This window comes from Apus apus, chromosome 6, assembly GCF_020740795.1.
Source record: "Apus apus isolate bApuApu2 chromosome 6, bApuApu2.pri.cur, whole genome shotgun sequence".
NCBI classification, from domain to species: Eukaryota; Metazoa; Chordata; class Aves; order Apodiformes; family Apodidae; genus Apus; species Apus apus.
In genome coordinates, this window is record NC_067287.1 from 35,245,711 (window position 1) to 35,261,471 (window position 15,761).

At 45.1% G+C, this 15,761-nt stretch overlaps 1 protein-coding gene across 2 annotated transcripts in view; it reads left to right on the forward strand.

Moving 5' to 3' along the window:
- The window catches only part of CPS1 (carbamoyl-phosphate synthase 1), a 120,721-nt gene that overhangs the window by 61,066 nt on the left and 43,894 nt on the right, over positions 1-15,761 (forward strand). For both annotated transcript variants that reach the window (XM_051624102.1, XM_051624103.1), the window contains 2 exons: positions 1,515-1,691; positions 5,671-5,789. In XM_051624102.1, coding sequence (XP_051480062.1) covers positions 1,515-1,691; positions 5,671-5,789 — 296 coding nt within the window. The remainder of the gene's footprint in view (positions 1-1,514; positions 1,692-5,670; positions 5,790-15,761) is intronic.

A 15,761-nucleotide genomic window follows, 5' to 3' on the forward strand; every position in this document is an offset into this window, starting at 1 on the left:
GAAGCAAAATGGGTAAATTACCCACTTCATTAGTTAATGATGTATCAGCTACCAAAGCAAGATAATTTTATATTTTCAGTTGTCTTTTTTCCTAATGCTTTTCAAGTAGCTGTTTTATTAACTGATTTTGACACATGAGATCTTCCTAATATCAATTCTACCTTGCTTAGACAGCAAACCTTTGTCATAACTGGAACTTCATTTTTCCAGTGGCAGTTTTGAATTTTAATATCCAAGAGGTTGGATTTTTTAATTTATTTTGGTCTGTTCTGTGGAGCTGGGATTCCTAAATATGGACCATCAGCTGTAAACACTTTTGGGCCATGCAAGTTTGCAGGAGGGGGTATTGAGTCCTTCCAGTGATCTTATATCACAGAAGCAGAAGTGCATAAGCCCCCTGTCCTCCTCAAGACTGGATGCTGGGGAATGGGGAGCAGGGAGGTACAGGAAGAGTCAGTGCTCCAACCATACAGATCTCTGACTGCTGGGAGGTGAACTGAAACAGGGATGGTGAAGCTTAGGAGTTGCAGTTTGCAGGTGCTGGAGGTACACAGCAAAAACGTTAGTCTCCAGAATCCAGAATGTGTAGGAATCCCCTTGCCAGGAATCAAGAACATGGTGACAGGAGAGGGTGTCTTTGAAGCAGGAGCTTCTTGCCACTCTGTCTCCATTAGTATGGCACAGTCATCTCCCTAGGCCTGAGCTTGAAGCCAGACCACAGCACCTACTGCATTTTTATCAGTTGAACAGTCTAGCCTTTTTCCTGAGCTCTGTTGTGCTGGGCATTGGGCCTGGAGCTGTGAGAGAACAGAAAACAATGTTATTTTTTCTTTTGACATTTTTCAACATTGTATTTGAGAAGATTTTTATCCTGTTGGAGTTGCACTGCACTGGGAAATAAAAATGTAGAAATTTGAGATAGGGCTCTGTTACCTTGCAGATTTCCACAGAGAAAGGCTTGTTTTCTTATTAGATGTGATGTAAAGATTGAAAGAGGGAAACCCCAGTGCTGCTAGGCCAAGGAGGGCTAATCCTTTAAGAGGGCCCTCAGAGGGGAGAGTCACGGTTAAATGTAATTTAAAGGAAGAGGAGCAGATTTCTTCTGAACCTTAAAATTCCCACTGTGAGTTTCTATCTCTAACAGGTTGTTAAACAGAAATACCTTCCTATATTACTACACCCATGCTGCTGCATAATGCTTCCCTCTCCCAAAGTGTTGCAAAGCAGTTTACAGAGGACAGCAGCAGCTTCCTGTGTTTTATCAGGAGACAGAACAGAAAAGAGTAACTTGTTTGACACTCCCTGCTGATAATATTGGCAGAGTCAAGCCTGCAAGTAGGACGCCCAAGGCTCAGTCAGCTGCACCTGTCTTAAAGCCTGCAGGACTACCTGATTTAGGGAGGAGGTCTCAGAGGCTGTAATCTTTCTGTATGTCTGTCTTGATGGTGTAACTTCCTCCTCCTCTTTTGCTGAGGGGAGAGCTGGGCAGCAGCTCACCATAGCTCATGTTACAGGTCATGGCTATTGGACGCACCTTTGAAGAGAGCTTCCAAAAGGCCCTGAGAATGTGCCACCCCTCTGTAGATGGCTTCACTTCACATCTGCCCATGAATAAAGCCTGGCCAGCCATCGTAGATCTCCAGAAGGAACTTTCTGAGCCATCCAGCACTCGGATATATGCAATAGCCAAGGTGAGAAAAGACAGAAAGCCCTGACCTGGGCTTGAAACAAAACAAAACTAAAAAACCGAAACTCACTTGAATTTAGCATACAGACAATCCCCTTTCTTGCACCCTTTTAACCTCTCTTCTGTCACACCAGGCAAATCATGTAATCTTTCAACATGCCTGGGTAATGGGGGCTGTTATTGTGAAGGGAGCTAGGGCATGAAATAGTTTCTCCCTTCAGGTCCATGATGTTTGCCTGTGTATATGACATGATACATGTGGGGTTAGTTACTTTACATGGTGGGTGCAATTTCATACTTGGGTTTTGCTGCAGCTAACTTGTCCATCTGTCCATAGCCTCTATGAAGAGGAGGGGACAGCTGTCTTTTATAGCTCATACTTACCTGTTGGGTTTTTTTAAGATTGTCATCCTTCCTAGCTGGCAACATCCAGTTTACTGTTTTTTGTGTGGTGAAGTTCCCTGACTTTGTGTGGTGAAGTCTTTAAGCTCTTTATGCTCATGCTTAGGTGTGTCTCATTGCATCCACCACCCGACACTGGGGAGATGAGGTTGTACTGTATCTGTAAAAAGGTTTTCACATAGCTGTTCTTCTTATAAGTGGCCTGAATGAAAAGCACAAGATGTTCTATAAATGTGTGGCTTGTCCAGCTGTTGACTCTTGCTATTCACCTGGGGAAATGTGTGGATTCTTAAATGTAGAACATCCTTCAGCAGCTGTGCTTGGTCTCTATTATAGCTTTTTATCTTGTGACTGCCAGAAAAATCTTTCTTCTTGTCTCTGAGTGGCTCAGAGAGCTTATATGAAAGGTTAGTCTTAGCCCCTTGTTAACACAGGGGATCTGGGGAGTTGAAGGTGAGTTTGGGTCCTACTGAACACTCTGGGTGTTCCCAGCTGGTGGCATTTTCACCAGAAGATGTCAAAACAAACAAGATCAAAGTCTTAATCCCTCCCTATAAAGAGCGGGCTCTGTCTGACACAGTGCACTAATTCATCCCTGTTAATAACTGAGGCAAGCAGTATCAGCAAGAGGTGCTTCTGGCAGCTGAGCCTGCCTGCCTGGAAATCCCTTTCCAGCTTGCTGACATTTAACAGCCAACAGTTAGTCCCTGTTAGACATCAGCTTTATTTGGAACATGATGGAGCTTCTTGTATGTCTTCTCCTCCCCAAGCCCCACTAGTCAGCTCTCCAAGGCTTTTTATTTTTTCTCTCTCCTTTATCTGTTGGATGATGAGAACAGCAACTGCATGGGTGAAAGGGATGTGAGTTCAGCTGCCACTCAGAGCTGTTGCTGCTGTAGTAGTACTCCCTGTTGTAAGGTAAAAGAAGCCATTAGAAGAAAGGCTGAAGTAGATGAGACTAGTTCCTTGGCCAGAGTGGATGAGTGCTGCAAGGATGAGCAGAGCTGCTCAGGTTGTATCAGATCTTTTCCAGGCCCTCTTAAGGTTGTAGACAAGTGGCCTCAGAAGACTTAACCTGTGGATTTGATCCATGCTCTGTTTCACACCAGGGCCCTTGTCTCCAAGTTGTCCACACCACAGACATGTTAGTTTGCATTTATACTCCTGTCCACAAGCAGGTAAATATTTCCTTTGGTAAGGAGCAGGGATGGGACTGAAGGAACAAGGGTGCTGCCCCTAGGGACAGCATGGGCAGCTGAGCTGCCCTCTGTTGCTTGGTCTGGAGGTCACGTTTGCTCCCTGACTCATGCCGTGAAGGCAGTCCTGTAAATCCCTTGGCTTCCCATCATGGGGCCAGTGCCTACTGAATGGGATGCTCTTGAAGGTGAGCAGGGCTGTAGTCACACTGTCCTGCTGCAGCTCCCGTGGCTTTCTTCCATGGTGTGTTTAGAGTGTACTCCTTTGTGCAGATCTGAACAGAGTAAAGCCATGGGAGGGCTGTCCAGGGCCCCTGGTCAAATCCTACAGGGATTTTCTGCCTTGAAACCTCATTTGCCCCTGTAGTGTGCTGATTTGGAAGCAAGACGTGTCTGCAAACTCATTCTCTTCCAGTTTCCAGATTTATTCCACAGAGGTGCAGATGATTATTTTCTCTCCCTCTTCTCTTATTTAGGAGGGGAAGGTATTTCTTGTTTTCAGTTTACTTTGAAGATCCCTAGGACTTAGAAATAAAGTGTCCTAAGCAGATTGATTGTGTGGGGTCATGCTGCCTGTGTGTCTTTGTGGCTCAGGGACCGTTGACTGAAGGTTGGAGATCCTCAAGGCATGCAAGTTCGCACTTGTTTTGTGGAAACAGATGGGCAGCAGAAAGACCTGCACACATCTCACTAATGTTGCAGTGTGCCCTCACCCCCAAAGAACTAAGGAATCAGTTCAATTGCTTCACACCAGCATTGTACCCAGAAATGTGTGAGAAGTCCAGCCTGGTTATTGCCAGTGGTCAGGGATGGCTGATGACCCCAGGCTTCTCTTTGCATGCATTTGGAAGAGCAGTGGATGATGAGTGCCAAGTGTTAGCTGAGGGCTGTCTGTGTAAGTGACCACTTGCTCTAAAGGAGCAAAATGTGCATTAGGGATTTTCACTGCTGCTGGTGAGTGTGCAGGATATTCAAGTCAGCAGCTTCTTACCGTTCAGGATAAGAGAATAACTGTGAGAGAGAAACCCAGGCAAGCTGCCTGGAAATCCTTTAGAGAAGGTAGGAGGTGAGGTGAGTATTTGGCAGTGCCTGATGGGAGAGCTGTCACCCATCCCTTGTCTGTGCAGGTGGTGCCTTCTTGGAGCACAGCACTTCAGTGACCTGTGCATCTCAGCTGCCATAAAGTCTCCATATCACTCCACTGAAGCACATGGTAATGGTACCACCTCACACTCACAGCTATTCAGAAGAATAATGCTGGGGTGCAGTGGGCCAAAGTCATTTTAATGCTGGAGTTATCTTCAGTAGCATTGCTCTGGCTTTGTTCCAGAGATGCTGCCCTGCAAGAAAACAATTTAGTGTGGTAACAGATTAATGAACCTGATTACTTCAGCTCAGCCAAGATGCCGAACTGGTATTATCATTATGGTTGATTATAGTTTTATCAGGAGACTTGTAAGTGTACACCACTGGTGAGACCCAAGAAATAGCAGTGAAAGAAGAGAAACTGGCAATGTATCAAGATATAACTTCCCCCAGTACAATCATACTGGGGCCTCTGTGGCATATTCCTCTGAGATTTTTTTTAAATACTGCAATGCCCAGTAAAATATTCTTGTTTGAAGAATAACTCTGTGGGGTTTCCTTTGCAGATAGTTTGATCAAAATAAAAGAATAATTTAAAAAATAGCTTCAGCAAGATAATGCAGAGGAATTTGAACGATCTTTACATTAACCTGAGGTGAAGAGAGAGAAGAACAAGCTATGCTGTAGCTGCAGTGTGTCACCCAGGACTGGGCTTTTCCTTGCTTCGGGGGTCTTTCAATGCTGTGTCTTTTGATTCAGCTTAGTATTTCAAGGGTAAATAAGGATTTATGCTCTAAAGCAGAAAGTTCCTCCACAGTTGAGAAGCTGGACCTTGATGTTTAACACTTGCAGCTGGGAGACTGTCGTTGGGTCGGAGATGAGGCATCTTGAGGGGTAAGGGATGCAGGTGGAGGAGTCAGCACTGCAGCCTGAATATGCCTTACTGTAAGTAGCCAAGGCACATACTCAGTGGCCACCTAACTTTGTTGTCATCAGTTTAAGTTTGGCTGCTGGCTCTGTGAAAAGCAAATCATCTCTCTCATTCAAACAGAAGCCAGTTTTTGGTACCAAGGCATGTGCAGAAGTGATTGGTGCCTCTCTACACTACTTGAGGGGCACATTCTCGGTTGCTGTGGGTCACAGGACCTGGTGTAGATGAACCTTTGCTATGTCCAGCTTAGTCTACAGTATTTTTTGTGTCTTTATGCTATATAGTGGCTACCACCTGTTTGCAGACTAAATCTGTATTTACAAAACAAGTATTAAAGGGGCGGTTTGGTGCTGTCCTTTTTTTGGCAGGCCTTGGAGAACAAAGTCCCCGTGGATGTCATTCACAAACTCACAGCCATTGACAAATGGTTCCTGTATAAGATGCGCAGCATTGTGAACATGGAGAAGATCCTGAAAGAACTGAACAGGTAAGAAAAACAAACAGCCTTGTCCTAGGACACAACAGTCTGTCTGAGGATCCTTCTGCTGGGAAACTTGTGGTCAGCCTGAGTATAGATGCAGTCATAGAATTACAGACTGGTTTGAGTTGGAAGGGGCCTTAAAGATCATCCAGTCCCAACTCCTCTGCATGGGCAGGGACACCTCCCACTAGACCAGGTTGCTCAGAGTCCCACCCAACCTGGTCTTGAACACTTTCAGGGATGGGGCATCCACAGCTTCCCTGGGCAACCTGTGCCAGTGTCTCACCACCCTCATAATGAAGAATTTCTTCCTAATGTCTAATCTAAATCTCCCCTCTTCCAGTTTTAAGACATTCCCCCACATCCTATCACTTCATGCCCTTGTAATAAGTCCCTCCCCAGCTTTTCTGTAGCCCCTTCAGGTACTGGAAGGCCACTGTAGGGTCTACCCAGAGCCTTCTACTTACCTCCAGGCTGAAAAAACCCAACGCTCAGTCTGCCTTCACAGCAGAGGGTTCCAGTCTTCGGATCTTCTTTGTGGCCCTCCTCTGGTCTTGCTCCAAGAGTTCCATGTCCTTCTTGTGTTGGCGGCTCCAGAACTGGACACAGTACTGCTTGAGGGGGGCCTCACAAGGCTGGAATCAATCAGTGAGTGCTTGGAATAAGCAGTGTTGTCTTAAAACCCAGTCCACTGCCTCACCTGGACAGAGAAAATTTCTGAGAACACTCTTTTTGGTAAAATAATTTACTTGAGTGCTCTTCTCAGAGATTATTGAAGTTCTGGTTTATTTTGGAAAATCCTCACGGTACCTGTGAGGCTAAGGCTGGGAATGTGCAACGAGTAACAGCAGGCTGTGCTCATGTCCCCAGGACAGAGTTAACCTCCAAGCACAGGACTTGCCCTGGCTTACTATACCTGAGGGTCAAATACACTGCATTTTTTTTTTCTGCCCTGGCCATCGATTTTTAGCGTTTTCTGCCATGCTGTGATCATGCAGTACGTGTTGCTTTTATACTGCCCTTTCAAACATTCATAGTTCCAGACATATTTGAATATAAATCTTCTTCTGTCTTCAAGAAAAATGACCGTATAAAACTAAGCAGGAAAGATCGCAGTAAATGAAAGCTCTGGGCTGTATTTCAGTTCCAGCCGCTTGCTGACTGGAGCTTTCCCTTCATGGTTTACGAGGCTGAGAGAACCTCTTTGCTGACTTGCTGGCGGTATGTTGGCCAGATTTTCTGCTCCGGGTACTCGGTGTGTTAAACCACGTTTCCCCACACGATGGCAGTGGGAGCGCACCGTAGCCAGGACATCGCCGAGGTGCTGGTTAGTGCATCTGCTGTGATTTCTGCTTCTTTGACCAGCTGCACGGTTTTAATTGAGCAGCTCTTGTGCTCTCTTGCCCCCCGGAAGAAGCTGAATCTGGAGCTAAACAAAAATAAATGCGGAGGGAGGTGTCGAAGAGAAGAAGTAGCTTGATGATTTGCAGAAATCTATTGTTTGGCTGCACAGTTGTTTGCCCTGTAACATCTGTGGCATGTTACATTTGTCTTGACTGTCTTAAATATCTACGTGCAGATCCCGAGGAAGAAAAACAATACACCCGGAATCAGTTTGATTTCCTCACTCTTGGGGTGAAATGCTCTAGAATGATGCACTTTGGGACCCCAGAGGTTGGCCCTGTCCTCAGCTGGTATAAATCCAGGATCACTCCACAGAGGCTAGTTGTGCTGAGCTGTCCTGTATCACTGAGTTGCTTTCCCTTTCTCTGCAGTGGGTGGCAGGTGATGGTACTGCTAGTAATGTGGTCAGTACCTGGTACCATCCCGCATAGTTTTCATTCCTCTGGTGACATGGCAGCAGGTGTATAGATGACCCACTACGGAAGGCCCTTTTGCAGTATCCAACCTTGCAGTGGTATCATACCCAGCCAGTTTTGTGTCCCTAGTAAGTGGATTCATGCAATTCAACACAGATTGCAGGTGGAATAAATTGACTTAGTCTCATTTACTTATCTGTGCAAATTTTCACTCCACCATCCTCACTCAGACCTTGCCAAGGAAACTTTTACCTCTCAACCTGCATTAGAGGGAGGGGATGGACTGTCCAGCTGCAGTATGTTGAAGGCACATTGACAGAAATACAGAGAGCCAGGGAAAAACACTTCTGACCTGAACCTAGCCTAGTCCAGTGAGCCACATCAGGAAACACATCTCTGCAGTAGCCGAGGGAAAGCTAATTGAGTGATGCAAATGAGGCTTGGCACACATGTGCTCCTCCTGCAGCCAGCTGTTTCCAGTCCCCAGCATGCCTGGCATGAGTTTTACCTGGGATACAGGATTATTTCTGATTGAAAAGAATGAGCTGTGACACCATCATTGCTTTAAACCTTTTTTGTGTTGACACTTACCAGAACCAGAAGTAGTTGTCCTGTTCCCAGGTGCTGTTGCTGGTGACAAGCTTGCTCTCCATTTGGTCAAATCCATCCCTTCCTCTTTGTCTCTGGTTTGGGGGTTCTTTGCAGTGAGCTTTTGGATGCAGTTGGAGTAACACCTGTGCCAAGAGTCTTGATTTGGGCCCCTGCAGAGTTGTTGTAGAGACTGGTAACAAGAAGCTGGTTCCTGCCAAGAGGAAATTTAGAGCTAGAACAAGTGGATAGGACAGACAGATGGGGAGGGGGGATCAGAGACAGGTGGAGGCCTTTGTGAGCAGTGCAGCAGGCCGCATTCACACACTGCCTGCTACCTTGCATCCTCACCATGTGGAGTGAGGTGAGCAGAAGGCCTCACCAGTTTGTGCAGGGAATCCATTTCCAGGCTTGAGAGGTTGTATGGGATAATGTTATGGGGGGAAAAACCTTTTTGACCTATAAATGTTTGTCCATTCTAAGTGATGTGCAGGTAAGGCCAGCCGTTTGCAGAGAAAGTGGAGACTGGGAGGGGCACCTTCTGCCCCATTTATGCTTGTCCCAGCAAACTTCTTTCCAAAGAAGATTGAACCTGGTGCTGGTGAGACAGTATCACATTTGTCGTGCTGCAGCAATGTTTCCATTTCAGTTTGCCTCTGGGCTCTCTAAGAGGGTGAAAGAGTTGTTTCAGGTTATGTGATTTGGCTGCAGGAAAGCAAATGGCCTGAGTTGAGTTGGGAAAAGAAAGCCATTTTGAGAGTACTTGCAAGAATATCCAGTAATATCACTCACATGTCAAACATTGCCTCTGCTGTTTCTCCTGTGACCTACATATTTTTCATTTTAAGTGGAAACTTACATTGTGGGTTTTTTGTTGGTTTTTGACTGATTACCTTCGTACCCTCTGCAGTATAGTCTTTAACTATAACCTTCCCCACCAGGCACTCACACAAACCAAGCCATATATACATACATAAATGGAAAGAGCAAGCACCATCCCGTGCTGTCAGTCCAGGAACAGGTGATGGTGTCCAGAGCAGTGGCAGTGCAATAAGATATGCTATTATCAGGAAATTCTGTCCTTAGATTTGACCTCACCTGTCCCATGGAGAAAATGGAGGGGAAGGGCTGTGGAGTGTCCTCACTGGCTGTTCATCACACTGACAGCTCGTGAAGGAGGTGGAAATTTGAATAGACCATGTGTAGTTCTCTGAGGCAGTGAGGACTGAGATGTGACTTTCAGGCCAGGGTTGTGGACCCAGTCCAGAGCAAGTCCCGTTTGCAGTAGTTTCCAGTAACACCATCACCCCCAAGAGCACAGATGAAGGCCAGACTTGGAAGTTTCATCTGAGGCATGTTTAACTCAAGACAACGGAGGCCTGGGTGGAAGGGAAAGCCTCTTTGGAATTTGCATCTGTACTTTAACCATCTGCATTGAAGGTTTGTTGGCATGTGGCCGTGGTTATTTTGATCTGTTCCTGATTTTGTCATTTCTGAGAACCATGGCTGTATGCAAGGAGAATGTGCAACAGATACCATTAAGTATAGGTGAAGAGGTAGGCAGCTATGGTGAAATCATCATTCCCCAAGTGACGTGGGGACGAAAGGCCTTGTTAAAAATCAGTAGGACTTGTGCATCTAAGTCACTTTAGGCATCTGTGTAGCAATTGGACCTGTAACTGATTGTGTGTGCCATTACTTGGGAGCTTATGTGGATGGGGTAAAAGGAGAGGTAATGGGGTCAAGTTCACTGCTGGCGAAGATCTGAGTAAGAGTCAGGGGAGATTGAACCATCTTGCAGCAGGCTGAAGTGTGAGTATATTGTCAAAAGAGGAGCGTGTTAATATTGGTAAAAGGCTGTAAAATAGAATTCAAGTCAGAAATCAGGTGCATGATAATCGTTCATTTCACAGTTGAGAAGCAAAAGCTTGGAGATGATAAGCTTGCCCAAAGTCTCAAAGACAGTCTGGCAGAGCAGTGAACTGAACTCAGCCTTCTAAAATCTGATGGCACCAATCACATTTTGATAACTTCATACTTGGAAGCTTTGTTTTGGAGGAGAATGTGTCCTTGCTTGGTGGTCATTGAGTGAAAACTCCTCCTGGTCTGTGGTTTTCTTGAAAGGGGTAAGTGAAGGCTTGAGCATTGCTCTTGCCCTTCCTAAAGAGACATGGGTTAATAGAGGGGAAAGAAGAAAAATTGTGGGGGTGCAGACAGACTTCAGCCCAGCATTTGTAGCCAGGTGATCTACTCAGTGACCTATGGAAGAAGTTGTTTATTGTGAATTCCTTTTAAAAGCTCATGTCCTTGGCTCTGTGAAAGGTGTGCTTTGAAAGCTGCTTGCTTGGAAGCATGACTTGGTTTCAAAACATGACTGTGCTGGAGCAGCCACAGAAATACAGGTGCTGGAATTAAAACGGAGCTCCAGTAGGTGACCTGGGAAAAAATAACAGGAAGGAAAGATCAGACAGGCCATCGATAACCTGTGCTGTGCTCTTCCACAGTGGTTGTTGCACACCTGCTCTTCTCAAAGGCTGTGTTTCTGCTGACTTGCATGCTTTTTGGGACAGGTCAGAGAGCATAAATCAGATCTTTTGTGGTGTAAAGTAGAGCAGGTCCAGTGACACTAAATGAGGCTGATTGATACTGTTTGAGGGGCTATCACTGACATATTTGTAGTACTCACTTTTAACTAACTGGGAAGATTACTTTTGTCTTCTTTGTGAACTCCAGGGCAGGGAAGACTCAGAAACAAATTAGGAGCTCAGTACATGAGGAGACTACAACGTAACCAGCAATTCAGTGCTGTTGTTTGTGCTCTGTGTGGGTCTGACACGAGCTACTTCCTATTTGTCTTACAGAGCCGTTGGTAGTTTCACAGTCTTATTTTCTCTCAAAGCATCTGTACAGTTGTAAAACACTCTATGCTTTTTTCCTTGATGTAGATGAAGTATGGGCATTGTCCTTTAAAAGCCATTGGGGAATCTGTATCCAGTAGGTAAAATATCAGAAGCAGAGGAGTCTGTACCATGACATTGCAGGAAAGACCTCAAAGCTCTCTCTTATGCTGGGAGTAGAAAATAGACTTTGAAGAAGCATCTATGACCCATTTCTTAGCTGTGTTTCGGTGTGAGCTGCTGCTTCAGCATGTCAGTTAATCCTAGCTGTGAGTCTTCCAGGTCTTAGGGCACAGTGTGGGGTTCATGTTACTTAAATCAAGATGTCCACAATGAGATTTATTGGCTTAGGAACCTGAATGTTAAAGATGCAGAGCAGTGGAGTGATAGCTGTTCAGTGAGCAAGATGTGTTGGTTTACAGCTCCTGCTTCCCTAAATGCTCCTTTGACAGCTTTTTGTCAGTCATCTCATGAGTTGCTCAGGAGTGGAAAAGTGGTAACAATCTGTCTCCTTGAGAAGAAGAGCAGGGAGAGAATTTATACACTGATCTTGTTATTTTAATTGTAGCGTGTTCAAAATCTTGTAGAACATCAGGAGCGATCAAGAAAGCCACTAGGAGCCCTAAAGCTCTAAATAGCCCTAAAGCAGGACAATGAGGAAAAGAGGAAGAATATGTCTATACATAATCCAGCCTGAATTCAAGTAGGGTTTTGAAAGCCCCCGGGTCTGTGACTGAAAGGGTGAGCTCTCTCAGGACTAGACAGGCATAAGGCATTAAGGTTCCAGTGCTTGTTTTTGGTTCACTTTGCTTGCCTTAGTAAAACTACAGTCTGGGCTTAAATACACCCCCTCCAGATTGAGGAGGAGCTGACTTCAAGACTGGCAGGCTGAGCTGGCATGTGCTCAACTTTGCAGTGTCTCTGTGTGTATCTAACCACATGAAGAGCTGCTGAGATAAACCAGAGGTGACCTGCAGGGATGAGCCTGTGGGCTTACAGGGCAGATGTTGGCTGACACAATAGCTGTGTCCCAACTGCTCCCAGCTCAGGCGTTGGCCCTCCATTCACAAAATATTCCTGATCCTTTTCATCAGGACCCATTGACATGCCCTTGAGTCATGTGGGTATGGGCATAAACCAGACACCATATGTAAAATGAAGCAGAGCCTGATTTGGGTGACAAGAAAAAGAGTGCTTCGTCCCTTTCTGTGGGACGTTTATTTACCATTAGTCCTAAACTGGTGGATTAGATGAAGCCAGTCAAGTGGAAGAGAGGACTGTGCTGGAGCGAGCTCTTCTCATAATTGCAATGCTGCCAGCGTTCCTCCAGTCAGTTAATAGATTTCCCCAGGTCCTCTGTGCCAGGTGAAAATTTCCTCATTAAGGGGAATTTATTCCATTTCCTTTTATCGTTTATTATTGAAGAAGTGAGTGGATGGAGTTCCAAAGATGACAGGGTGGAATTTTAAACAAAAAGCAACAACAAATCAACACTGAAAGCTGAAAAAGAGCCACAAGCAAGGTTTGGGAAAGGCTTGTATTGTTTATAAACTGCAAAATGTGCAGGGGACTTTAGCTTTCTGAGGACGTGAACAGCCACTAAATGACTGTGGCAGTGTGCAAAACTCTAATCATCTGGTTTTGAAGCTCTAAAACTTCTGACTGTCATTTGCAAAGGTTAGGAAAAAAGGGAGCATTATAGGAGTCTGGACCCACAGCCACTTAATCTTCCCTTTTTTCAGGATTGATTATAAACCAGTGAGGCAGTTTAATCTTTGGAAGACTTTTTTGTTGTGCGTTTGAAAAGTAAGTGATTCTCTAGGGGAAAGTTGGAGGCAGTGATGTAGGGACAGGATCATGTGCTTGGGAATAGCCAGAAGTGCGAATTGTTTTCTTCTCTTTTTAGTGTTGGATTTCTGGTGGGCTCGTGGAAGGGTTATTTGCACTGGGGCATTCAGAGAGATCAGCCTGATTCTGCTCTTGATGGCTTCTGTGTCTCCAGCAGGTCTGAAGGGCTGTCTTTGAGCACAGGTGGTAGAAATGCTGGATCTTAAATGTCACCACTCCTTCACCTATGCGCACATCAGGTTTGCTATCTGTAAGATAAGCATCACCCTACCATACTGGCTGAATGTTTTTTGTTCTTTGAATAAGAGTTGAGTTATAAATGCTAAAAATTACCCTGATTAGTAAATGGAAATTATTCCGGTATGAAGCTGCGTGTCCAGTATACGCAGAGAGGCAGCCTGATTTCCCTACCAGAGCTGAGGGTTTGCAGCTCTCTGATGCAGTTCCTTTAAATGTGGTGGAGCAATTCTGCTGGCTTACTCTTCCTGCCCCTTCTTCATGTTATGCCTCCAAATCCCTGGGAGCTGCCTCAAAGGCTTTTGGCAATTTCTTATCTTGTGGCAGATTCTGGTTTCAAGTGCTCAGAAAGCGGCACCGCTGGGCGTTTGGCTCTGACTGATTTTCTGTGACAGTATTAAATGGCAAAACTGTTACATCCGCAGGCTGGGTTGTCAGTTCTAGCCTTTCTAGGCTTGTGAGCTGGTTGAGTTTCTTCCATATTAAGCTGCCTCCATGGCAGTGAGAAATGAGAAAACCCTTCCTGTCTATGTGCTGCTTGAATAGAGGTTCCTACCACATCTTTCTTATTAGCCACTTTGAAAGCTACATCTCTTGTCTTTTCTTTATCACACCTTGGAAGCGGCAGGGGAAAAAATGCATGGTTTCATCTCCCCTCTAGGTACTCAGTTTTTCTCTTGCACACTGGTTGTCCTGTACAAAACTGGTTACCGTTTTGCATGGATTAGTAAGTGTCCTAAACTAATTTAAACTGCTAGCCCAAGGCAACTGAATCATGTCACCAAATAATCACTGCTTCTCTTCTGCCTACCATGCTGGGGGGTGATGAGGATGAGTGATACTGTTATAATGAGATACAAAAAAACCTGAATTGAAACAAGCTGCAAATGAAGGCAATTTTCTTTCCCTGTCAGTAATTAAATGACAGCCAGCTATGTGTGTTTCTGAGGCAAAAGGGAGGGAGAGCAAGGGAGTAAACTGCACAGAGACGGGCTCATTTTCTTGGAGTCATTGGGTCTGCTCACTTGTACTTGCTGAATCTAGGAGAGAAATCTGACATGGCTGTTCTTAGTAGCTGGCAAGGGCTAGTATCTGTTTTGCCAGAGAACTAGCAGGTTTTGTTTGCTGCGTCTTCTCCTGTAAAACACACATCCATGCCTTCATTTCTGTCATTCACATTTTATACAAGAAGTCCTGCCTCTGAGCTGAGATCAGCAAGCAGAAAGGGCTGAGGAGAAGTAGAGGAGTTTTGTGGTTGAGGTGTTTAGTGTGTGGGAGCCATGGGCTCAACGTACTGCGATGCTGCAAAGTGGGTCTTACTTTGGGAAGCCTTCTGCACCCAGAACTCAATCCAAAACCTGGGAAGCTCAATTTGAGTGACATTAGAGCAGGATCTGCTGGAGTAAAAATGCTGATGTGGTAGAGGGTTGTGGAGCAGATGTAGGGTTGTAGGTGGTACTCCTGCCTGGAGTCCTCTGGTGGTGGAGCAGGCTGGTTGTTGATGCCAGGCTGGGACATAGTGCAGGGGACAGCAGTTACAGGGAGTGTTTCCTTGCTGCAAACCCTCACTAGCTGGCTGCTCTGCGGAGGACTCTGGTCTCATATTGCAGGGGATGGAGAGGTGGTGCAGGGGAATTCATAGAGCAAAATGCTTCTACCCGGGGTTCTGAACCCAGAAGTTTCTGGTCCCCAGTTTTGCTCTCAGAACAGCTGGTTTGTCACATCTGTGACTCTCACCTGTTTTATGGCAGCCTGACTTCTCCAAGGGCAGCAGAGCTGCTCCGTGCCTAAGCCAGAGTGGAAAATCCAATCCAGTGATTCTTTCATGCTTCAGCTTCCTGACACTTTCCAGTAAAGCGGCCTTAGCCCTCTCCTCCCACTCAAATAACATAATGCTATTTATTTAAAAATACCATCAAGCAAAGGACATAATTCAGAAGCTCTGATTTAGGAAAATTGCTTGTTTGTTAATCATTTCCTTTTTCCTGATTCAGAGCTTGCTTGCTCATAAAATATTGATTTATTGGGCAGGCAAGGATGCTCTTGGCAATGAAGATGAAAAGCAGAAGTGCTGATAAAAATACATAAGCTTTTTTCATGTTTTTGCCAAAGCTAAGCTTTGGAAAGGTAGCTTTGAAACAGACAGACAGAAACTATAACGGCTGTAAGTGGGAGTCAAACCAAAATGTAACAAATACAGTATAGGAGAGAAAAAAGAAGGAAAGAAAAAAAAAAAAGAGGGAATAAAGAAGGAAAGGGAGAAGATTAAAAAATTCAAAAGCATAATGGGCAAGAAACTGTTGAGCTGCAGAGATGCCCAGGGAAAGCAATGTTTTTGCAGTAAACAGTAAAAAGTCCTGAAGAGTAAAACTAGGAAATTAAGAACATATGGAAGTATTGAGGGCCCCTGATTGCAAATACAAAACCAAAAAACATGCCCTTCCTTTATCCTGTCTGTCTCCTTCTCTCCCTTTTTGTAATGCAAGAAGCAGCACAAGTGATATGGAAAAAAGTATACTTGAGACTGTCAGATGGAAAAGCCTGCCCTGCATTTGAGCCTCTGAAGTTCATTTCTACTTTGTATCTCT